This window comes from Oreochromis niloticus, linkage group LG13 (genome assembly GCF_001858045.2).
Source record: "Oreochromis niloticus isolate F11D_XX linkage group LG13, O_niloticus_UMD_NMBU, whole genome shotgun sequence".
Lineage (NCBI taxonomy): Eukaryota > Metazoa > Chordata > Actinopteri > Cichliformes > Cichlidae > Oreochromis > Oreochromis niloticus.
In genome coordinates this window covers 19,296,753-19,320,513 of record NC_031978.2, presented here as the reverse complement: position 1 = coordinate 19,320,513, position 23,761 = coordinate 19,296,753, and the positions used below count along the sequence as shown (strand labels likewise).

General features: G+C 39.8%; 2 protein-coding genes across 3 annotated transcripts; both read right to left on the bottom strand.

Moving 5' to 3' along the window:
- Window positions 1–12,941: 12,941 nt before the first annotated feature.
- On the bottom strand, window positions 12,942–14,748 carry fuom (fucose mutarotase). 2 transcript variants are annotated; one of them, XM_003441190.5, is made up of 6 exons: window positions 14,380–14,743; window positions 14,109–14,177; window positions 13,950–14,020; window positions 13,748–13,846; window positions 13,576–13,649; window positions 12,942–13,100 (listed from the first exon to the last, which is right to left on the bottom strand). In XM_003441190.5, exons 1-6 carry the CDS (start codon window positions 14,462–14,464, stop codon window positions 13,034–13,036), a joined length of 465 nt encoding a protein of 154 aa, XP_003441238.1. In that variant the 5' UTR covers window positions 14,465–14,743; the 3' UTR covers window positions 12,942–13,033. The 2 variants fall into 2 exon arrangements, with proteins under 2 accessions (XP_003441238.1, XP_025753590.1); XM_025897805.1 differs by lacking the exon at window positions 14,109–14,177 and having other exon boundaries at window positions 14,380–14,748.
- A 3,152-nt stretch (window positions 14,749–17,900) lies between these two features.
- echs1 (enoyl CoA hydratase, short chain, 1, mitochondrial) lies at window positions 17,901–22,202 on the bottom strand. The gene is made up of 8 exons (XM_003441181.5): window positions 22,031–22,202; window positions 20,246–20,443; window positions 20,017–20,144; window positions 19,637–19,736; window positions 19,020–19,124; window positions 18,633–18,752; window positions 18,474–18,541; window positions 17,901–18,366 (listed from the first exon to the last, which is right to left on the bottom strand). The coding sequence occupies exons 1-8, from the start codon at window positions 22,119–22,121 to the stop codon at window positions 18,301–18,303; spliced, it is 876 nt and encodes a 291-aa protein (XP_003441229.1). The 5' UTR covers window positions 22,122–22,202; the 3' UTR covers window positions 17,901–18,300.
- Between the last annotated feature and the right edge of the window lie 1,559 nt (window positions 22,203–23,761).

The window sequence follows — 23,761 nt, the reverse complement described above, 5'->3', positions numbered from 1 at the left end:
CCCTCTTTTTAAGTTTCTGAAGGCGTGGTTCTTTCCCCGCAGCTTCGCCACTGCCGTGCAGGGATGTCCTGCCATCCTGTGTCTCCTATGTAATTGCTGTTCTTTTGAAGTTTGATGAAACTGAATGTTTTTTCCATGTCCTGGGGTGATGGAGGTGACACTCCTATTCGCACCTCCCCTCTCTTAACCCCCTCCCTCCCCTTCAATCCTGTTCCAGAGCACTGGGGACTCCCTTTTGCCAAGGGCAAAGCAGACAAGAAAGAATGCGCCTCCCTCCTCTCCCTTGCACCTCCTTTTCATAGTTTGCTCTCTAACTTTTATTAGCAACAGCTTTCACTGACATATGAAGAGTTGGCGATGGTGAGAAGTGGACCGAGGGTTTAAAAGCAAAGGGCTAAACAGGAGCACTAAAGGAGAGGATAAGACCATGCAAAAAAATCCAATAAACAAGCAACAAATAAGATCTTTAAGGCTAATTTTTTGATCTCACAGAGCTCTCTTTTTTGCCTAGATTGCGTTGCCTCTCTACGAATCTGTGCAAAGTACTCAGTTTCATTACAGGCTTTCCTTTAGAATAATTCATGATTTCAAGCAGTAAGATGAAGTGAGTAGGCAGATTAGGATACAGTTATTGTTATTTTAATTATGCCCATAACACAAACTCGTACTCCAAATTAAGGAAATATTTCTACAGCATCATCTTTTGCTATTGTTTACATTTCACATGAGATTTTAAACACGCCGCCATCTGAAGCCTTTAACTGTCTAATGTAATTACGTTGGTTAAGAAGATGCTATCAGTCCCTGTCTCATTTTACTCTCTTGTTTTCCTCTTTCTCCCTCCTTCCTTCTCCTCCTCTAATCAGTTCCACTCTGTTATTGCTGGCCCCGGGCTGTTTGACTCTACACTAAACTGCTTTCACAAGCATGAGACCAAAGTCCGCTCCAGTGTCTCTTAGACCCTTTAAATACCCGTTCACACCCTTTAGTCACTGTGCGGCTGACCTTACGCCAGTTGTTGCCATCTTAAGCCGGGAATTATTTTTCCTTCTGAAGTTAGTCGACCACTTTTGAAAGATTAAGCGGTGAATGGGGGCGCTCTCATGGCACTGCAGAGGGCCAACCACACTGACAGAGACAGGCTGTGACCGCGGCCCTGGAAGGCGTTAAATGCTATGAAATCCAGGACAGACAGTTCAATGTAAGTTCTGAGGAAAGACACACTCATGAATGCACCATGCTTCATGTAGCATTTGCTTGGAGTTTTTGAGAAGAAAGAAGCATTTCCTGCTGTCAGGCCAGCTGGGAGTGATTTAGAGACATTAGTTAAATCCCATTCTGGAACGTGTCTTTCCTCAGGGATAAGTTCAGAGGGCTATGTAAACCAACAATGTAATTTTAACCCTCTTTTGTGAGATTTGACTTGTGTTAGGACACAGTGAACATCACTGTTGTGTGAGTTTATTAAGCTCCGACTTCTGCGTTTAATCTCTCCAGTTAATTTCTTGTATCAGATCTTCGAATACATGCAATTCTTTTTTATGAACTAACTGCAGAGAGTTTGTGTCCCATTTAGATAAAAATATTGTGAGCCAGAGGTGTACCGCATGCTGTGGAACACAATTTTACTGCTGTAACTTATGCTGATATGACATGCAAAATTTAGCTCACAAAATCCCCTAAAAGTTCCCGTTGACTGCCTGCAGACCAGTACACACAGCACTTCTGCAGCCCTTAACTCTGCTCGGTGTACCTATTAAAGGCTTGTTTGAGTTCTCGAGCTTAGACATCATTTCATGTGATTCACTGTGAGAAAGACATAAAGAAAAAAAAAGATATTCATAGATCATGTATGTTAAACCTCTACAACTTCACAACATTAAACAGTGAATAAAATTTTAATAAATGGAACAGAAAAGGCTTTTTTTTTGTAGTTTTTTGCAGCTTCGTATAAATTCCATAATCTTATCTTCAGCAATGTAACATAAAAGAACATAAACAACAATGCAGCATGTCTCCTTGTATGGCATCTGCACTTCTTTCCATAATACTAGCCCTGATATCTGCCCCCAAACAGTTTGACTGTACACTATCTGTAACTACTTTCATTTGCATTAGTTAAACATGTCCAACAGCAATCTTATCTGTTACATGTGCAACAGTGAGCTGTTATATGTGTTGGCCTGGTGGAATTTGGAGTAACTGGTGCAAGAATCAGTGCCTTATTTACAGCGCTGATCTGTAAGATGAGTTAAATACAACAGAAAGTACGTGTCAGAAAGCTATCACATATCTCTGCTGGTAACCTCGTTCCCTTTTAGCTGTGTCTGTATTTGCTCTGCTGTTGTCTGCGTTCTGCAGGTATGCAATTATGGTTTGAAAAGGCTGGAGCCAGACTTTCCACAGGGCACAGCGTGGGAACAAACCGGGGTCTGGGAGCCGAGGTCAGGGAGCACGGTGGCTGCGAACTACAGAGATAGACATCAAGGAGGCAGTCATCACTGTCAAGTGAACGTCTACTGGTGGAGTCGAATCGGAGGTCTGACTCACATCGTCTGACTGTGGCGAGAGTTTACTGAATGATGTGTAATGAGCAACTTTGCACACTTTGCAATGAATGGAGCCTACTATAAAAGATACAGAGGGTGAGCAATGCATTGCAATAATGCATTGCATGTGCAAGATTCTTCAAATCTGATCACAGATTGTTTTTGTGATACAGTTAAAAAAAACAATAATACATATATATAAATATATACTTTATTAAATACTGACACTTAAGAAAAAATTGATTTCTCTAAAGATTTAAGCAGAATTATAAACACAGCTGTTAAAGTAGCGCTCTAGTTAGCTGTAAATAATGGATGCTGATTAACTGCATCACTTTGACCTTCTACATCACCGGGGAAATCACTGGTGTTAGAAACACTTTCCCTAATAGCACTCTTGTATTAACCTTTACATATTCTCATAGGCTAAGATGGACATTTCTTCTTGTGGGTGTATGCACCGACCATATTTGTGTAAAATTTTCTCAGGGAAAAAACATAAAAGTAGAAAGCATACAAAGTTTCATCCGCTGACATAGCTGCTCAGCGCGGGGACATGTTTCTTTAATAAGGATGAAAGCGCGGTGCTCTTGTAACTGGATCTTTCTGTAGCAGAAGGCTTTTCATCAAGAAACAGCAGGATCCTTTCCTTAACCCGGGAGCATCGGGACAGATTAGGTCGTGACACGCAACCTCAGATACACGCAAATTCAGACCTGTGTGACAGACACAGAGAGGATTTCTGGATTAAATATACAGTGGTGAGGGCAGCGTAATGAACATCCGGAACACCTGTATTCTCTGTTAACACCTGTACGCCCTTCACCTCCTGACAACGTTTTCAACAAGGATGTGCTCCCCTCTGAGTTAATTCGACTGATGGCTCTTTGATAAATTCTGTGGGGCTGGAGGTCAGAGGTTAAAGGTTAGGGGTATTCCAGCTGGCAGCTAGGGCTGCAGTGGACTCCAGTGAGGAGTCATTCAGCGACTGGGACAGGGGTAGAAGGAGAGGGGGCGAGGCTTTTGTGTTTCATGGTTGATACTCAGCTCTCAAGGCCTTTTAATTTTCTGGCATGAATGATCTCTGCTTTCACATAACAATGCAAGCTGGAAGAGGAGATGTCTTTAAATTACATTGTGTGGGCCTCTTGATTGCTAAAGCATCTGTAATAAGATTGTTTTATTTTTATTTATGAATACCACGATTGCTCCTGAGGTCACCGGTAGTGGAAAACAACCCTGGAGTGGAATCTGAGCTTGATGTACAGCTTTCACTGACATAAGAAAACTCTCTGTTTGCTTCTAAATGGTAGGAAACACAGGTAGCAACTATAGACTGTATATAAAAGATGGGCAAAAGTGCCATGACATCGCCTCGTTTGTGAAGATCTGTTTTGAAGATCTGTTTAGAGGCCATTGCCAGCTTGATTTGGTTGAGTGGGTGAATTGCTAAATTAACAGGTATTGCAAGCAAGCCTGGTTACCAAGGTAACCATACACTGAATGCCTGCAAACACAGACACATAAATAACAAATACAATATTGGAGAACTCTTCCACCAAAACTGGAAGAGAGACCATTACAATGGCCAATATTACCATTAACTACAGGCTGTTTGATATTATTATGGTAGACAATTGCATTAAATTGCTCCAAGCAGCACACAGTCGAAGTCGAGGTTGGCAAACTCCAGCAGTCAGTTAGCACCTGTGCTGGCATTCGCACATGAGTGAAAACACCCACTGATAATGATCACTTTAGGTCTTAATTAAGTGTAAGGAGTTAAAAATACTGCTCATGAAAGGACAAAATTTGCTAAAGACACCAAACTCTTACTATTAAAAAAAAAGGCTAAACAGTTTTATTTTTACAATATTTATACAATTGAGCATTTTGCTGTAGGTGTCTATGGAGCGGATTTTAGCTCTAGCCTCAAGGAGAAATCAGAAAAACTGCAGTTTTTACCAATTCTGCTGGCTTCATTTTTCAGTCCAGATGTTGCCATTTGTTAGCAAGTAGTGGCTGGACATGGCAGATTATTTATCGCATATTTGTTGAGCTAAAAGTAGAATGACTGAGTCAGTGAGTGCTGGACATATCAACTTAAAAGGTGACTGTAGCTGCCCTGAAGTCATTACCACATGTTTAAAGTAAATCTAATGCTAGGTAAAGATAACAGCTGTGAAGCTGAAACTGAATGTCTTTACTTACGGTTTCTGTTTTCCCCCCTTTTTTTTCTTTCTTTCGTTAGAAGGTCGGTTTCTTAATTACTGAAATAAGCCAGATGTGCCAAGTGTTGGCATGATGTGTTTTCCAAAACATTAGTTCTCTTTGAGTGGAAAATCTCTTTAATGAGAAGCGCACAAAACACAGTAAATAGCCATTAAACTTAGTTTAACAGCTCCCATATGTTTACTGAGTTTGTGAGGGGTGTGATTGAGGGAAGGAGGAGGAGGGTGTACGGCATGTACGTGCGTGGCTGTGTGAGAGAGAAAAACAGAAAGACCACCTGAGATTTCCTTCTCATTATAGTCTATTATTTTCATGGAGGTGACACACATTGTCACAGCAGTGTGATAGTTCTGAGTCAGCTCAGGCAGCTGGCACAGCTAAGGGCCATCTTTCATGCAGATGGTCAGATCAGCTTTTCAGATTACCTGCCCTGGACAAAAAGAGTTTAGCCATTCCTCTGCGTCTCCTCCCGAACAATGAGCTTCCCACTCCTCTGTCATCAGTTACATAACAGATTGTTTTGTTTGTCTTCTGTGGAGCTGTGCAGATTCTGGTGCATCTCCCCTCATCTACCTCAACTGTCGTCAGTCCTATTGTTGCTGGAAAACAGTTTCAGGCATTACCTGTGGAGCCAGAGAGTCAGGTGGATCAGGGCCCCAGACTGACTGGCTCTGGTTACAAAAGAAAAATGAAATCCCATCTGCTCATGAGGAAATGGTTTATTAAGCACTCACAATGTTAAAGGCAGTGTCAAAGAAATAATGCTTGTGTAACTGTTGCACAGATGGGTGGCTAATTCTTCATAACTCCCGCCCCCCCTTACCCCGGTCACCCAACCCGTCACTACACTTCACATTCGCCTCCCCTCTTCCATGGAGGTCCTTCCCCCAACCCTGTAATTCGTGCAAGAAAAATCCGCCGTGAGATGTCTGATGTGTGTTTAATGAGTGTTGGTGAAGCATCAATTAAGTTAATTGTAGATCATTGAGTTAATTTTAGTTATTTAGAAAACCCCAGCTTTCCTAAATGTTGTGAATGCGGGGGGATATGACGGAAGGCTGCGTGTAAAGACAGAGGGGTGGTTAGCCTCAAATACAGCCCTGCGCTCCGGGACAACCTTTATGGGATTTACTTATAGTAATGACGCTGATGATGAGGTTTTGGTGCTGATGATTGTTTTAGTGTGGGCAGGGAGAGTGACTTTTCTGTTTCCATTTGCTTTCAAACAGCGATACATAATGTGCTGAGGTCTAGTGTGGAGTCTGATGTCTCCAGCTGATTGCCACCTGTTAAATGTTGTGTTCCCTATTTGTTTCTTCAGCAGTGAAGACATCTTGATGAAGATGCCACTTTGAGTCAAGTAGAAACATGACAGCTGCATTCACGAAAGTCTAAGTGATAATGGGCTGTTATTGGTTTCAGGGCGGAGCCAGGACTAAAAGCTGGAATGAAATATTGATCTTTCTAACTATGCATTGTTCCTGTATGCAGTAGCCTTATATACACACTTATACAGGTCATGCAACAAGTGAGTCAAGCATTAAGCTGCATGATGCAATGATCATTTAATTTAAAATGGGAGTTTTGTCAAATATTCATTTTTGGTGGTTTCCCTCGTAAATTGCTGCAGGCTGCAACATTTGCAGCATGTTTTCTATCCCAGAATTACGGGAATAAATCATGACTTAATGCTGCGTTTAAACAGTTACAGACAGGCAATTTATTCTTGGCTCGCTTGTAGCATTTTGTGCAAAAACACTGTGTGACTGTGTGTTTCACAGTTTATTGGCATCAGCCTTTGCTTACTGACAACTCCCATTCGCTCTGGTCTTCATTGTTGCTTTTACATTTATTTAAATGCTTGTCATTCACACACTCGCACATTTATACATCTCTGAGTGACAGGAAGAGGAAAACAATCATGCACTTGGCAGATGAAACCAGCATTTAAACATCTTTTATGCTGGTTTTGCTTCGACATGAAGTTCTTTACTGCACAAATGCAGGTAAAGTATAAGTTTATGTGCGGTTATTAATTTATCAAAATGTCAAAATGATAAATCATCTGGCTTTCACAATTTTGATGAAACTTCTGGTTTTACTGAATAATAACTGCTTTTCTTTGAGCCTGGAGAGAAAGAAAGTGGTTACAGAATGAAATGCAGGGGAGCAACCCTGAGAGTTCACTATCAGAGAATACCAATAAAAATTCATTTTGATAAGGTCAAAATATTCCACACTGGATATCTTATTATGCATCAACATGAAAACCACATGGAATGAGTTAGTCTGTAAGAAAATTAGCCTCAGTTGCAGCTGATAGATTGTTGTTTTACAAAGGTAATTCGTTTTTAGCTACTATTCCTTTTAATTGCATAATTTTTTTTTGCATGTTTTAAAATAAATGACTTTGAAATACATGCATATAATTCAAAGCTCACACAATTATGCCACACAGATGTACATTAAGTGTTCCTCTGAAAAACAACCTCCCCTTACTTTTCAGCTAATCCCACTGATTGTAAACTCCAGTTCAAACACACATTAAAGGCACTGCAGCACCTAGATGGGTTGAGTGATGCACCATTTACTCAGAAAAAGGATCAAACTTTTTTTAAACTTGTGGGACTGTTAGAAGTTCAGAGGGCAGTGTCCTGTGGTCGGTCCATTGCCAGTTGCCTCTGGGTTTCACGTGGAAATGTTTGACGAGCATGTGCAGGAAATAAGGGGCAGATTGGTAAGAGCTGCATCGCACTATATTCATCAGAGCTCACCTTCAAGACTCTTTCGGATGTCTTAGGTTGTGGTTTCTATGAGATCACATGTACAGGCCTTAATGTCTGATCATCAACATGCATGCATGTATGTCGAGATTATAAATAGCAAGTACTGTATGTTTTCATAGACATTGACATATATATAAAAAGCCAAAAACTATACATGAGTAATGTCTGCTACTTACAAATGGTTGCTATATCCTGGAAATCACAATCCCTTTCATGTTTATCTTTGCAAAGACTAGATCTTATCTAAAGGAATAGTGAAATCCTATTAGCACCATGGTACAGATGAGTACAGCTAGGTTAGCACAGCATGCATACTTAAAACTGTTCTAAGTAAAACAGTTTTTGTATTAACAAGGAGGAACCAAGTAGGTGCTTTTACTCTGTCTTTAGTCTTCATGCTAAGTTAGACCATCTCCTAGTAGCTTCACATTTACAATCCAAATATGAGAAAATATCTTTTTATCTGCTGTACTGTCCAAAGATCTCTGGGTCATCATTATTTATTTATGTTTAGCTTGGAACATGGAAAATACAATTTACTCTAACATGCATACATCGTAGAAATACAGTATATGAGGCAAAAACAGAGTTTGTACAATTCTAACTAGCTTGAAAGTGAATATTTGGATATTTGGTACTGCCGATGTTATTCCTAAAAACAGCCTGAACTCTCTAAGAGAGGTCTTTTGGTGTTCCTTAGTCTACTACATGGGTAGTTCTCCAGGCTTGTTGAAGGACGTTCAAATGTTAATGTCCAGGCTCTGGGGAGGCCAACCCATGACTGTGTGTTCCACTGTGAGCGTTTCTATTCAGGTATACTTTTACTGCATTGGCAGTTTGTTTGGGATCATTGTTATGCTGAAAAACAAAGCGCATGCCAATCAGATACTTTCCAGATGATACTGCATGATAGATCAAAATCTGATGGCCCTTTTCTGTGTTCATAATTCAATCAGTTTCGAAAACATCCCCAACACCACTGGCTGAGTTGCAGCCCCAAACATGACAGAGCTTGCACCATGTTTTTATCTGCTGTAGACGTTTTTTTTGTAGGCCTGCCACGTCTCCTTTTGTCCTCTACTTGATAGGTTTCCTTAATTTTTTCAGAACACCTTATCCATCATGCTGTGATATACCAGGTTTTGGTTAGTATCTCTTTGGAAATCAACTTGTTGGTGCAAACATAATGTGGCTTTGTTTTTTGTCAGAAGACTATTGTAGGAAAAGAGTGCTTTCTTAATGACTTACCTTCAGTTCAGTTGATATCTCTTTAACACAACAGCCTAATGTTTTAGGCGTAAGCTTAGAGCAGTCATTTCTTGCTGTTTAGTTTATTTTGGGAGGTTTTAAACTATTTTTAAAGACAGATTTACAATAAGTACCTTCAAAGATGTCTGGTATTTGCTTGCTTAAGGCTTGTTTTGGTAAAGAAGCAGACCACTCAGCGGGGGCTAGTCAAGCCAGACTGTCTCGTAATATTGGACACATGAATCTGATCGAGACTGCCGACATGCTGGAGCCGTCCCCTAAACCGAACAGGAAGTTTGTGTTGTATCTTACAGCTCCTGTACATTATGCTGAATCCTGTTGGCATGAGAAAATATTAACTTGAGTTAACTTAATGGGTCTCCTGCTGCCATGATGAACAGTGAAAGACATTTAGCGAAGAGACACGACAGCAGTTTGACGGAGGCACTGCCAGAAATGCTAAAACACTGAGCTGAAATTAATTTATATTCCTCAGGGATAAACTGATTGAGTACAATTATGGCTGTGTGCTTCAACTTACAGATGTTTTACATAAATCCCAGAATTCGCATATCAGAAAGCAGCAATTCAGAATTGAGTTGTAATGTAAACAACTCAGTCTGTGCATCAAACATGAATGAATGAATGTTTTATTCCGATGCAGTTTTGCAGTATGATAAGATCTTGGCATGAAGAGCTGACAAACTCGCAGATGATTCAGTGTCTGTGGTGCCTGGCACTAAGATCACAGACCTATCATCTGTCTCCAATCTGTCCTCCTACAGTGGATGTGCATGTGAAGGGTGATTAGTCTTTTTAAATGATTAAAGCTGTACACAGTAGGACTCCGTCTGAATCTGGGTAAGTTCTCATGAAAGTAAGCCTGGCATGGGAAGTGTGTGCATTTTTTTTGCTTTGTGGCACTTTAACATTATACATATGTCAAACTTGATTTTACATATGTGTAATGTAAAATCCACACTCAGGATTTAAAGCAGGACCAGTATTTGGATTGTGGGTCCTGCAGTGATATACATGTATACAAAAAGGCTATTGTGTATTATTGTATCTTATAGCCTATAAGTAAGTAAGTGTAGATTTTTAGGGGATGCAGGAAACACGTCCCCTCAGTTTATTCAAAATTCATGCATGATCTTAGTAGCTGCACATCATCTACGGATGTTTTGCACCCAGGCAGATTGATAACAATGGAGGAATTGGAAGGAAAAAAGGAGGATGAGGTCTCTTATCATAAGATTTTTCTCAAAAGATGGAAGCTGAGCTCAAGCCACTGTGTTGTGTTTTTTGAGCTTACAAACTAATCTTAGGATTAGGTTGCCTGTCCTTCTTATTTACAGTCACTCTAAGTGACGTAGCTGAGATCTTAAATTCATCATCCCTAATAGAGGGGGAATGTTTATAGCATGGAGAATGTTTTCAATATGAGAACAAATCTGAGCTAATTAAGTTCAACTGATAAATGAAAATACATTAATTTATCTGCACATTTATAGATGCGTTAGTGGTGTGATATCAGACCATAAAATGAACTCATCGCACTTTTACTCTCATGTCTGTAAAAGGGCAGTGATGTAAATCAGGTCTATATGTGTGTGAGAATAATTATTTGACAGACATGCAGAATGCTCAAGAGTCTCATTGCACTATATTACTGTATATTTACCAATGTTACATATGAGATGAACACAAAACAGGGCTGTGCATGAGGTGGATGTCATTGTTTTAGGGGGAAAAAAACAAAATATTGGACAAACTCAAATAGAACCTGTTACAAATGTCAGGAAAGGGATCACATCATTACATTGCAATGATTATCAGATTTTATGGCAGTGCATGCCACTGTGGAGACATTTCAATCTAAACTACAAATGTCAACCTGATGGTGGTGCTAGTCATTAGACTTCATCAGCAGAGGATCATAAATATCTTCACAGCACTTCATGACAGTTCTCAGAATCGTTGAGATATTTCAGTGAACAATTCCTGATGTTACACAGTTGTGATACACAGCAGGGCATTAAACCCAATGAGAGAGAAGCGATGAAAATATGTAATAAAAAGATTATTAAAACAGAGAGCAGCAAAACCAAACTCTGTGGAAAACGCAGTGTGCAACTGTGTGAGTGTATTGAGTTAAAACTACCAGTGGTAAAATGTGCTGGCAGTTCACTGAGAATCATTTTATAGATGACTATGTGTGTGATTGGTTACCGTCTTTCTGCACACAATGACAGCAGATGAGCTCCGAACTCATCACCAGTGAAGATGTTCAGATAGAAAACTGCAGTTTAATACAATGCTGCAAATGTAACCAAGTACAGAAAGAAAGGATAATCCACTGGTGTTTGCTGCTAACTAGTTGACAGCCATATATACCATAGTTACTGAGGTTAGAGACCATCGTTGTATAGAGCTTGGAGAAACTACTGCTGCATGATAATAAAGTTTATCTCTTACTCTCAGTAATAAAGATAAGGAGCTTTACAGCCTTGATAAGGGAGATAATTGCATGAAATGTAATTACAATATTGCAAATTGATTACATATTCTAGCTGTGTTTGCATAACCGAGACAAGGATAACTTTTTTTAAATGACAACACAGAAAAATACAGGATGATATAAATAAGAAAAACATTTTACATTTGACATATTCTGCTCAGATACGTGGAGTGTACTTTGACAGAAAGAGGAATTTTAATGGCACCAACACAAAACACAGGCGAGATTAGAAATGATAAGTTACTTACGGCTGGCACTTGGAGGATACAAAGGTCGGGACAGCAGGTTTATAGATAGATCTTTGGTCCTTCGTTTCAGTAGCAGGTGTTCAGAAGGCGATCTTGTTCCAAACACTGAGCTGCCAGCAGGAAGACGCACCATGTTCAGGTGAGAAATCTCTTCTAAGATTTAGCTTGTTTTTAATGCTTATAGATTAGATGAGTTGTTTTTGTAAGTTGACAGGGATCTGTGTTTATGAAGTATGAAGTTGAACTCTAGCAATTAACCCAAATTCGTTCCCCTGGTAGGATTTCTCTAATCGTCTGCGTTTCGCTGATATTTGGCGTCACAGCAAAGCCTTGGGTATGTACTTCTAATCTTATATTACATTGAAACAAAACAACCTTACTGTTACCTTTAAACATGTTTTTATGGTTAATAGTATTTATTTGAACCGTAATCCTGTATTATTATCTTCTCTCAGAATAAACTTTCAGATGAAGTCTTCCAGAAAGCTGTCATGTGAGTTGGAGTTTCTTAAACTAAAATAAAGGTTCTCATGTTTGCTTAGACTGATAAAAACAAATGGTGTGTGATACTCATTTCAGGTCTATAGATGAGAGAGGAAAGCCATCCTGGGCAGTGGCAGTTGAGCCTCCTGAGGATATGGATAGGACCCACTATGATATTGACCCCAACATGAAGATCTGGAAGAGTATGAGAGGCAGCGGACAGGAGAAAAAATATCTGAAGGCTGAGGAAGACCTGGATGAGCTGTACCATCCCTCAACGGATAATCTCCTCCGAGGTCGAAACCAAAACTTGGATGTCCCCCCTGTCCTCCTGGCTGAGCAGCTGATACCTCAGATGGCGGTTAAAAGTCAGGCCAGGGTTCACCTTGAGCCTGAGGAGGACATGGATGCTGTGTACCACAAAGAACCAGTCAGGGCTGTCTTTCACCAGGACAACATCAGAGCTGCCTATCCTGTCAATTTTCCACCTCAGAAGAAGCACACTCAGCCAGAGGAAGATCTGGATAAGATCTACCATCGCTGATCCTCCAACAACTCAGCTCTTTATCATTTAAGTTCATGTAGCTGCAACCGAGTACAAACAAAATATTTAAAAAAATCAAGAGCTTCATTTGATTCAATTACACTGCCTTAAAGCTTCACTAAGCAAGAACACCTAAATCTGTGTCGCTCGTATGCATCTTGATGATAAAGATACTGTAAACACTCCCATCAGAGACTGTGTTTCATTTATTTATTGATATAAACATATAATGCAGAAATCAGTTATAAAAATATACATTGTTTTTACAGCAGTGATTGCATATTTGAAAAAAAATGCATATGAATTCACAAAATATGATGATTTTGACTGTAAAGAATTCAATTAGTGCCTAATATCACAGAACAACAGAAATTAAAAACTGAAATCATCAAATGTGTTCAAAATGTGTGTGTGTGTGCGTGTCACTGTAGCTGCTCAGCAGGAATGACCCCCTTCTTCAGTATCAGGTTACCATACAGAGCCGTCTCCCTGAGGAAAATCATAAAGAGAAAATGTAAAAAAAAAAAAAGAAAGAAAGAAAGAAAGAAAGAAAGAAAGAAAGAAAAAGAAAAAAGCCTTTTGTTTTGATTTTAAACTTTAGCGTGCAGACCATAATCTCCAATAATTAAACTAGCTCCAGACCTCTGCAATGATATCCAGATTTGTTCATGACAATGAAGCGATTAAAACCAGTGCAACAATCTGATTATCGAGATGAGACACTTCTTGATTCATGATGCTGTAGGTTTGCTAATTTATGAAAAAAAAAGAAAAAGAAAAGAAAAACAACAACAACTGGCAGATAAATCATGAGAATGATTTCTAGCACGAAACATCTTTTTCTTTCTTTTTACAAATGGAACCATTTCTACACTTGATTTTGAAACATAGAAGTGCACTTTTAGCAATGCAACTCAATCTAGCTGTTCCTAGACTCAAATGAAGGCAGAGAAAATACACCAACCCTGTTGCCACAACAGCGTAGGCCTTCTTGGCTCGTTCATAGAAAGCAAACCTTTCCACCTTCTCAAGAGAAACCTGTATATAAACAGAAATCAGCACACAGACAGTCACAAATCAAATGAACACACACTCATTTTGTTTCACTTAATAACAGGGTGAACGGGTCGTCTTACCTGAGAGCCTGCCTGCCTCAAGAGCTGTTCGTAGGTGCCCCACACAGGCACAGCTAAACATCTCTGCTTGTCACTATCTACTAGATCCATAACTGCAGCCTGTAGAAACACAGCAGCACAGATTTTACATGATATGAACTAAATATTAAACAGTCAGGCACAAAAACGACAGAAGGTCTATGCAGATGCTTTAACGCAGTACCGGAGAGGGGACATAGGTGTCCAGGGGCAAAAGCTTCAAAACAGCCTCCAAAAGCCGTGGGATCCCCAACCCTGGATAAAGGTTAGACACAGTCTGAACGATAAACTTGAAGGACACGCACACATTTTTTTAAATTTATAGGCAGGTGTATTTACATACCATCAGCCCTTATTTCCTTTGGGCCACATGCACAAATAGAAGATGCTGGGAAATTAGCATCAGCAAGCACTGAAAATAATTAAACGAGTGAGTGACTTCATGAAGAGTGAGTAACATCTCTGTAACTGTGCCGTGTAGCTACAGGTTAATGATCCTTTTTACGTGGTGTTGACATAAACTCAGATTAGCACAGCAGTGTGCAGCATGCCTCCAAGCAGAGGGTATACAGGTCACTGCTGTTAGCAGCTCTGTGTGCGTGTAATTATCATACCCAGTTCATCCCCGTGGCCCATTTTAGCGAGAGCATACAGAAGTTCAGGTGATAAAACAGAGGGGATTCCTCTTAGCACGACCATTCCTGCAGCTTCAAAACACGGAGAATCGGAGAAGACTCAAGCGATGCGAGAGTAGTCCCTGTAGACAACTTCCGTCTTCGTTTGTGACATGCTAGGAACATAAAATTACCAATTTAGGAAGACAAAAACTTAAAAGTTTTAAATGTTAAGTGTTATGGCGGAAGATTCTATCGTCAAGCTAAGATTAAAAACTGTTATTATTTTTCGGTGTTGGTTTGCCGGATAAAGGGTTTAGTAGCTTTAGCATTAATTATCTTGACAGGCTTCCTTACGCATCACGTGCTAAAACTGACAAATCTGATTGGTTAGCTCACTTTTCTTAAACTTTAAATACAGTCTCAAAAATCAGAAAGCCCAGTTTTTAGAATAAATAAATAATAGCATAAAAATACTAATGTGGCCTAAACGAGTACTAAATAAGCTTATAAATAATTTGTGTTTTCTTTTTGCTTCAGTTAGTAAAAGTTATCTAACGACACTGTGCTTATGTGAATCTATAAAGCAGGGTCGCGTTGTTCGCCTGTAGTCTGGTGTAATTAATCTTAGGTCCGTGTTGTTTCTGACACCCTTGGGTGGGCATAATCCAAAGCAGACACCAGTGAACGTGTTATTCCGACCCGATCTGTGACGCCAAGAATGTGAGATAATGAAAATATTTGTACGATGAAAACCACACTCCACCCGGCTTGTTTCATCTAGCCAGAAATGCTCTCAGCTGGATGAAAAGAAAAATGCTGAGGAATCCTTTCCATGACCGCAGAGCCAGCCCGGTGCTGATCTGCATATAAAAAGGCTTTCTAAAAAGTAAAGTCACGGTTGCAGGCTTGTGGGCTTTTACACAGAATTTACAGATGCTGGTAATAATGCACCGAAGAAACACTGGCGCTTTATTGCTCGCTTTTAATCTGCAAACAAATATCCACGATCTGCATTTATCTCATATCCAAGTAAAGGACTATATAAATTCTTATGTTTTGCTTTCGTTAACTAGCTATAACCTTACCTTTTAAGTTTGTATGTAACTTCTCATGAGAAAATATTGCTTTGCTTACTAAATGCAGCTGCCTGAATTTCAATGCATGCAAACGGATTTTATGAGAATATAACGCGGACATAAAAGCGGAGATATCCGGGCATGACTGGCACTGCTGCACTGCTGTTTAAGAAGATAAGAGTTTTGGGGGGGCTGCTGAGCAGGAGAAAAGGCCCTTTGCGGGAGTCAGGCCTGTCTGCCAGACTTGAGAGCCCCTTCACCCTCCCCGGACCCACGCTGCTCTCTCTTTATTCCGGCTTCTTTAAATGAGTTTATCACGCTACGAGGGTCCACGCTGCCAAAATGTAACGTTTTGCTTCCTTTGTCTGCGAAGAGCCTCAATTGAGTCTACATTTATTATTTTGACCTTTCGGTAGCCTCAAAGAGGGGTTTCTTTTCGGGCCCTCTCTGCGGACTTTTGTGCTTCCCCGCGGAGAGAAGAGACCAGTTTTTTCACCCCCTTCTCCTTTTTAAAGGTTTGTTTCAAGGGGCTGACAAGAAAGCAAGCTCCAGGGGAATATTGAATAAAAAAATCAATTAGGACACGGACTTGTGGAGATATGGGGCACCGCCGTGTGAAGATCAGAGAGAAAGAAGGTGCCTCCTGATGACTGGAGCGGCAAAAGAAAGTGCGCACTAACCAAATTTGTTCTGGTGTTTTCTTTGAAGTGAAAATTATGGGTTTATGTGGCCCCGAAAATCCCCACTCAATAGGTGATGGGGAACTCTTATCTTATCTATAGTTTTTTTATAGTTGTTTTTTAACTTTAACTTTTTGCATGCTTGCTGCCGAGATTTGCAGTGCTTATCAGTAATTTACGGAGGTGGCAAGAGCAACCAAATATCAATAATATCGATACCAACGCTGGTATTGGACTCATACTATACATGATCGATACATTTTTCCCTAGCATCTAAGTTCTTTATATAAGTGTGTTAAATTTTTATTTCCTTTGATGGAAATGAAGAAAAAACTTGCTCTATGAAAAAATATCTGAACCTTATTGTGTTGTCTGTCCCATCTATTTTATTTATAACCTGTAACACATTTAAAAAACCCATAACATTTGGATGTTATAAAAAAGTTTCAAAATATAAGGTGTATTTTGTGGAAAACTAAAATCACATTGATTTAATGGTTATTAAAATGCTTTCAAAATTTGGCAAACTGGTAATGATTCACTCCTTTTCCTTTATAAGCTCCCTTCATAAGTTAAAAATATCACCATGGGCATCAGAAATACTGGTCCTGTATCTACTTGGTATCAGTCATCGCAAAATTTGGAGTATGGCACAGAGCTAGTAATTTAAGAAGAAAAAAAAAAGACAGCTGACACTTTATCCCAAGCCCGATGCAAACGACACCATTTATTTTGAATAAAGATATAGTGTTACATTTTTCTGCAGATTGATCATATCGAATATATAAAACCCAGAGTTGTATTTTAGTGACTTCATAGCAGTGAATTTGACCTTACTTCTCCAGCTCGGGGTCTCTGTCGGTCCTGTTGGCCGACCAGAGGACTTTCTGGCCATGTCACGTTTCCCTGCACTTGTTTACAGCGCAAGAGGGCCATCTAGCGGTCTGAAGGCCACATTCCCATGATGTGACTCTCCTGTTCGACCACATCCCAAAGGTGCTGTAGTGGATTGAGATCTGGTGCGTATGGAGGTGATTTGACTACAGTAAATTCTAGGTTATTTTCAAGAAACCAGTTTGAGAGGATCTGAGTTTTGTGACATGGAGTGTTATCCTGCTGGAAGCAGCCATCAGAAGACTAGTATACCTTGGTCCTAAAGGGATGGAAATGGGGAGTGGTCTCCTGCTACTGCGGCCAATCTTCTTCAAGGTTTGATATGAACACTCAAATTTGTAACATAAACAAAAACTGCTGCTTAGTTCCTGTAACAGAGTGCTAAATTAAGCGTTTGAATGTACTGTTAGTAGGTGCAATAACCTGTCGCTTTTTATTAATATCTTTTAATACTCTCAGTTTATACTTTTGATATTGTGTATTTATAACCAAGTGTCTGTTCTTGTAACTTCTCTTACCTCCTATAAAAAAAGAAAAGAAAAAAAATCCATCTCTGTGAGAAATGCAAAAAGTTTCCAGTATAGATGCGCTGCTCAGTTTGAGCTTCAGCAGATGCTCTCTTGCCTGAAGGCACTGGGTTGCTGCCACGTGACTGGTTGATGAGATATTTTTGTATTAATGAGCAGTGGAACCTGTGTACCTAACAAAGCAGCTGGTAAGCATGTGCTTTGTTAGCATGTTACAAATCAGCCCCTGCTTGCCAATAAGCAAATGCGATGTTTATGAAGGTTCACTTGATATAAAATGTGTTATGGAATAAACTAATGTGTTTACGAGTGAATAATTAATAAAGTCTTCCCATGTCTTCTTGCCTTTAGAGTCACTCCCAGGGTTTATTTGTAAAATGTACAGAATAACTTGCCTACAAAATACAAATGTTTGATAAATGAAAAGGCAAAGTCAGTACATGTCACATGCCCTACACCACCTGTTACACACTGACTATAATCACAGATATCAAATCATATTCACATTCAGCCCCCTTGCACCCAAACTCCATTTGATTTTGATGCTGATCCTCGTCAGATGGGGCTTCAGTGAGAAAGACACTCTTGTGCACTCACATGGTGGCAAATCCTAGTCCCAGCAGCTGGCAAATTCCAATAATCCTGGATTTTTGCATCACTCAGGATATTACACACAAGGAAGTGAGCCACTGCTATCATAAAACTTGGTGTTCTTGACCGTAATTTTGATCTGCTCCTTTTCTAATTGTCCTGGAAACTGGCCTTTCTCTTCTCCACAAAGGCAGTCATTCCTTCTTTACGGTCATCCTGTAGGGAAGGGAAAAACAAAAAAAACAAAACAAAAGCAGATCATGGCTTGATTATTAAAATCTGACTCTGTTTTCACTTAATCCCATATTAGTTCTTCTACTCACCGTTGCAAATGTAGCATGGAATAAGCGCTTTTCCAAGCGATTTCCCTCAGCTAGAGTCAGTTCAAAAGCTGCCGTCACACAGAAGATGAGTCAGAGAAAACATCCAACATATTCAGCTCAGTCGGTTTAAAAATATTTAGTCTTTTAAAATGTGCATACCTGCATTAACAGCCTCTTTAGCCATAGCGGACACGAGTTTGGAGTTGGCAGCAATCTTCTCTCCACATTTTACGGCTTCAGACACCAGCTGGTCCACGGGATAAACTTTACTCACCAAACCTAAGAAACACAAAGATACACAGTTGAGAACAATAAATATAATATGTCAGTTTATTTGCCACACTATTCATGTCACATTTTTGTTTAAAAGCAGGCTCTGTGCAGTTAAGCTTTGCTGTTATCCAGGTGCAGAACTATTCAGTACCTTCCTGTATATAAAAGTACCAAAACCACAATCTAAAAATAATCCTTTTTAAGAAAAGGTTGTTTATATAAAGCAGAAACTTGTAGAACCTTAAGCGCCTTTGCAGTGCTAATTGTCATTACCTGATTGCTTTGCCTCTTGAGCACCAATCCTGTCCCCTGTTAGTACCATTTCCATCGCCAGGGATTTGCCCACTGCACGCGTCAGCCTCTGGGTGCCACCCGCCCCTACAGGCAGACAGAAGTTAAGGTGCCAATAAACCCGCCTCAGTGATGTCATCACACAGATACAGTCATTTATACTTGTTAAGGTGCAAAAAGCTACTGCCGTATTCTCCTACGCAATAGGTGTTGCCACTCAGACAATATCGCGTCATACATGCTGATAAGGAAGAGAAGAAGTTAAAACCAGAAGCCAAGACTTTGTCGAGTTTTTTCTTTGCATAGTTTTTTCCACAAATTCAAACAATTTTCAATTTTTAAACAATTCCAACATCTTCCTCTGTGTGTCAGTATGTCTGTGCAGGATTTTCATTAAAATGGCACAGCAGGCCAATGTGCCACAAAGATTGTGTCTCGCGACACAGGATGCGATGTGAAAACTGACACACGCGGCCTACAACTTAAGTGACGCGATGAGCAGAAAAGCTTTACAATTGACTGCTCAAAAAGCCAGCCTCTAGTAAAGAGGTGCAGTTTAACAGGAAGAAAAGTACAGTAATCCATAAATTAGACTTTACCAGGAATGGTCCCCAGCAGGATTTCTGGTTGGCCAAACTGAGCCTTCTCCCCGGCATAGATGATGTCACACATCATCGCAAACTCGCACCCTCCACCGAGCTGAAAGAGCAGAATGCACGTTTGGATGATACAACTGAACATATTACTTCTGTTGTCCTTAGTTTTAACAATGATGCCCCTCTACAGTGTGACATCCACTTTCTGAGCCTCGAAACTGTCCTGCAAAGAGCCCAACCAAGAACGCTTGGATTTTTGAAGAATTAAAAACAGCTACCAACCCGACCTCATCCCCCACTCATCAACAGTAACAAGCCTACATGAAAATCCCAAACTGAAAACAAGCAAACAAAAAAACAAAAAACAAAAACTTGAAACCTACAGCAAATCCATTGACAGCTGCTATCACAGGCTTTTTCACTGTGGACACTCTGTTCCAGTGAGCCAGGAAGTTTCCACCGTAACACTCCTGGAAGGTTCGATTCTGCATCTCTTTAATGTCGGCTCCAGCTGCAAAAAAGTCCACACCAAACTCAATTTCACGTAAACAGCTTTGCGTGCCTTTAAAAAGGAGGAAATCTGCAAATACAAGGACAGAAAAAAGTCCTCACCAGCAAAGGCCTTTTCGCTGCCTGTGATGACGACAGCGCCGACGTCTCCATCAGCTTCAAACGCATCCAGCGCCTGTCCCACCTCCTTCATCAGCCCGTCGCACAGAGCATTGAGAGCCTTAGGTCGGTTCAGCTGAATGAAACCCACGTTTTTCTTCTCGCCTCGCTTTTCCACCAAAATATACTCATAGTTACCACCTGTATGAAGACAAAAATCAACATTAACACCGATTTTAAAACTTCCAATGTAACTTGTGCTGTTATTGTCCTCGTTCTGCTTTTTAATACTTTATTTAGAAAGTATTTTATAAAAATACAGCAAAAACAACACAAAAAAGAAAAAGGGAGACCTGCCCACTCCTAAACTAGACTGGCTAACTGAGAATTTTTGAGCAAATACCTACCCTGTTCTCATGTGAACTCAATGGGACATCACACTCTTTATACTGAGGCAAGATAAAAGCTTTAATGTCTGATCTGACTACCCTGGACATTTAATTCCTCATGTGCAGCTGCATGGGATAAGATCAAGGCTGCAGCTCATGCTCAAGTTATCATCATAAGAAAAACACTGATATCAAAAGTCAAAGTTAATTATTCAAGAAACAGTTAAGGATTAACACCAACAGCCTAGTAGTATGGCTTCAGACAGTGAGCAAAGTTACAGCATTTATTTGTGTTAAATGTTCAAATTACTCTGCACCTTTAACCTGGTATTTAGAGCCATATTAAACTGAGGCTCACGTCTTTCAGGACAGACACAAAGAAGTACCAGAAGATTTTGATCCACCATGCAATACCAAATGGAGAGCATGCGATTGGCAACAAGTTAATTTTTCAGCATAACAAAGACATGGATTGGCTTCCCCAGATCTTAAACCTCTGCATTATTGAAACAGCGTGGGATTATCTTGACAGCGAACAGAGCAAAAAAGGGAACAACATCCAGCTTTGAATGTCCTTCAAAAAGCCTGGAGAACTCTTCCTGAAGACTACTTAAAGAAATGACAGTAAAGCTGCCCTGAAGAACAAAGGTGATCACACCAAATACTGAATATGCAGTAAGAATTTTCTCCTACCTACTTGTATGTTTCAACAGATTTTTCCACCCATTTACCAATTTCCTAGCAAAATATACACGAATGAGGGGTGCCAAAACTTTTGCACAATCCTGTATGTGCAGACAGTTATTATAGACTTATGACCGTCAGATCTGCACAAATCCATTAAAAATCTACCGACTTTGCGGTTGTCTATAACAGGCTGTTAGTGAATGATCGCTCACTGTGTTGTGTAATTCAAAAATGGCTCTCTTCTTGTGTGAGCCAAATTCCACCAGGTCACATAAACTTCAAACAAAGTCATCAGAAAATAAATGTAAAAAAATAGTAGCAAGAATAATAATAATAATGATGATAATGATAATTGCAAAGACTAAACGGTCAGCATTGCCCACTTTTTCATGCGCCTGATTTTTGTCTTCATTTAAAAAACGCCTTGAAATAGACATCACCTGGAAGATGCCACGTTCAGATTCCCTTTGTAAACCGCACACAACACAACATTAACAAAACTGGGAACATTTTCTCACATCTAAGCTCCGCAAACAAAGTCCTTGCGATGCAAAAAAAACCCCCCAACAACACATAAACTGTTGCCCTAAACTTGAGGTCGTTGCACAGACAGTGACGCAGGTTTTTGACATTGTAGCAGTTGTTGGTGCAGCTGCAACAACTAGACCCCTACAGACACGGTGGAGCTTAAACCACAAACACACAAAAACACCTGAGCTGTAGAGACGAGCTGCGGATAGCACGGCCGGGGCAGCTCGGTAGGGCTTCAGCAGCGAAGCAGCACTTCTGCAGAGGAAGGCCATGACAGCAGACTGGACGTCAGAGAAGTTGCTACGGGAGCAGCTAGCAGCTCTCGCTCGCCTCCTGTCGGTTCTTATTTGTTGGTGTTGTCCATGAACGAGCACGTGACAGAAACTCGCGCTACCGCCGCCTGCTGTCTGCGGAGGTGAAATATATTTTATTCTGCATACGTGATGAAATATCCCTGTCCTCTCCATCATTTTCCTGTTTTTGCACAAAATTGATATATTATTATAAGTCAGGGATGTCAAACATAAGGCTAGAATAGAATAGGCCAGGGAAATACTCCAATCCGCCCACTGGATGGTTTTGCACCATATGAAGGAGGGCATAGATTTTGGACTTTTAACTTCTATTTTAAAAAACAAAGACCTAATTCAAAGACAATAAGCATTGACAAGCTTTTCTGTAATTTTACACATTTATTTATTCGTTCTGGCATATTTCTTTAATTTACTACAGTAGCTTTTCATATAGAAAAGCTTATAGAATAATCACATAGAAAAACGTCTTTTGCTTATAGCCTATTAATTTGAATTAATATGTATTTAAACGTATCTACAGAAAGGGGAAAGTCAGAGTTCATGAGATCATATAGAGATATACCTTTGTATTTTCATATATAAACAGAGGAAATACACCAGTTTTACTTTCTATATAAATAAGATCGCGAAATCATTTTTAAAACTAATATTAAAAACATTAAATATAAACTAAGATTATAAAAATGCCTATGAAAAATTATTGAAGTCAGCATAACAATATTTGATGCTCAGATGTTTCTGTGAGCGTGCTGCGCGCTCTCGCATCCGTCTGATGGAACAAGCCTGCGCCGTACACGACAATCCCCCCCATCTTTCCTCCGAGTACCAACCCATTAACAGGCTTAACAACACCAGGGAATAAAGGTAAGACTGTTTTGATGTAGCGTGTAACCTGGGTGTATAAATCCAATATATAATTATGATTTTTTTTAAATCGATGATCAGGCTGTAACATGAAAGCGCTAATTTATGAGAATGTACAAGACAAACAAACAGGATGCGTTTTGCATTTCTATATATATGACCATTTGTTTTTTATGTAAAAGGACAAGTTTTAAGATATGGAAAATATATTATCGAAGATATTTTTTTAATCTTTGAAAACAGTGGCCCAGTTTCCTGCTAGAAGCCAGCCATGCATTACAAACGATGGCCTATTACCACCAACAAACACGCCATATTATTATTTTTTTGCCTTTTATTTATAACCCTCCATTTTATGAATATTATTGCATGTAGTCTCACTGCAGGCTGAGACCCAAATGCAATTTTCTTTGCTGAGCATATTTCGGTTTAAACTGTTCCACTCTAATGGAGAGGGGAATGATGTGCAACAGAAGCACTGAGCATTAAAAGGACACATCAATTTTTTGGGGTCAGTAACATAGACAGTGCTGTCTATCCACATTAGCTGGTATTTTTTAAAACACACAAACATATGGTGTTTTTCTAACATCATACAAAAATAATCAGTGCACAGAAGTCATTCAGAAGTACATAGAGCTGTTTCCTCAAAAGCCGTGCTACTGGAAATAAAAATAAGAATCCTTCACACTCCCAGCAAATTTATGGTATACACACACACACGCACACACATA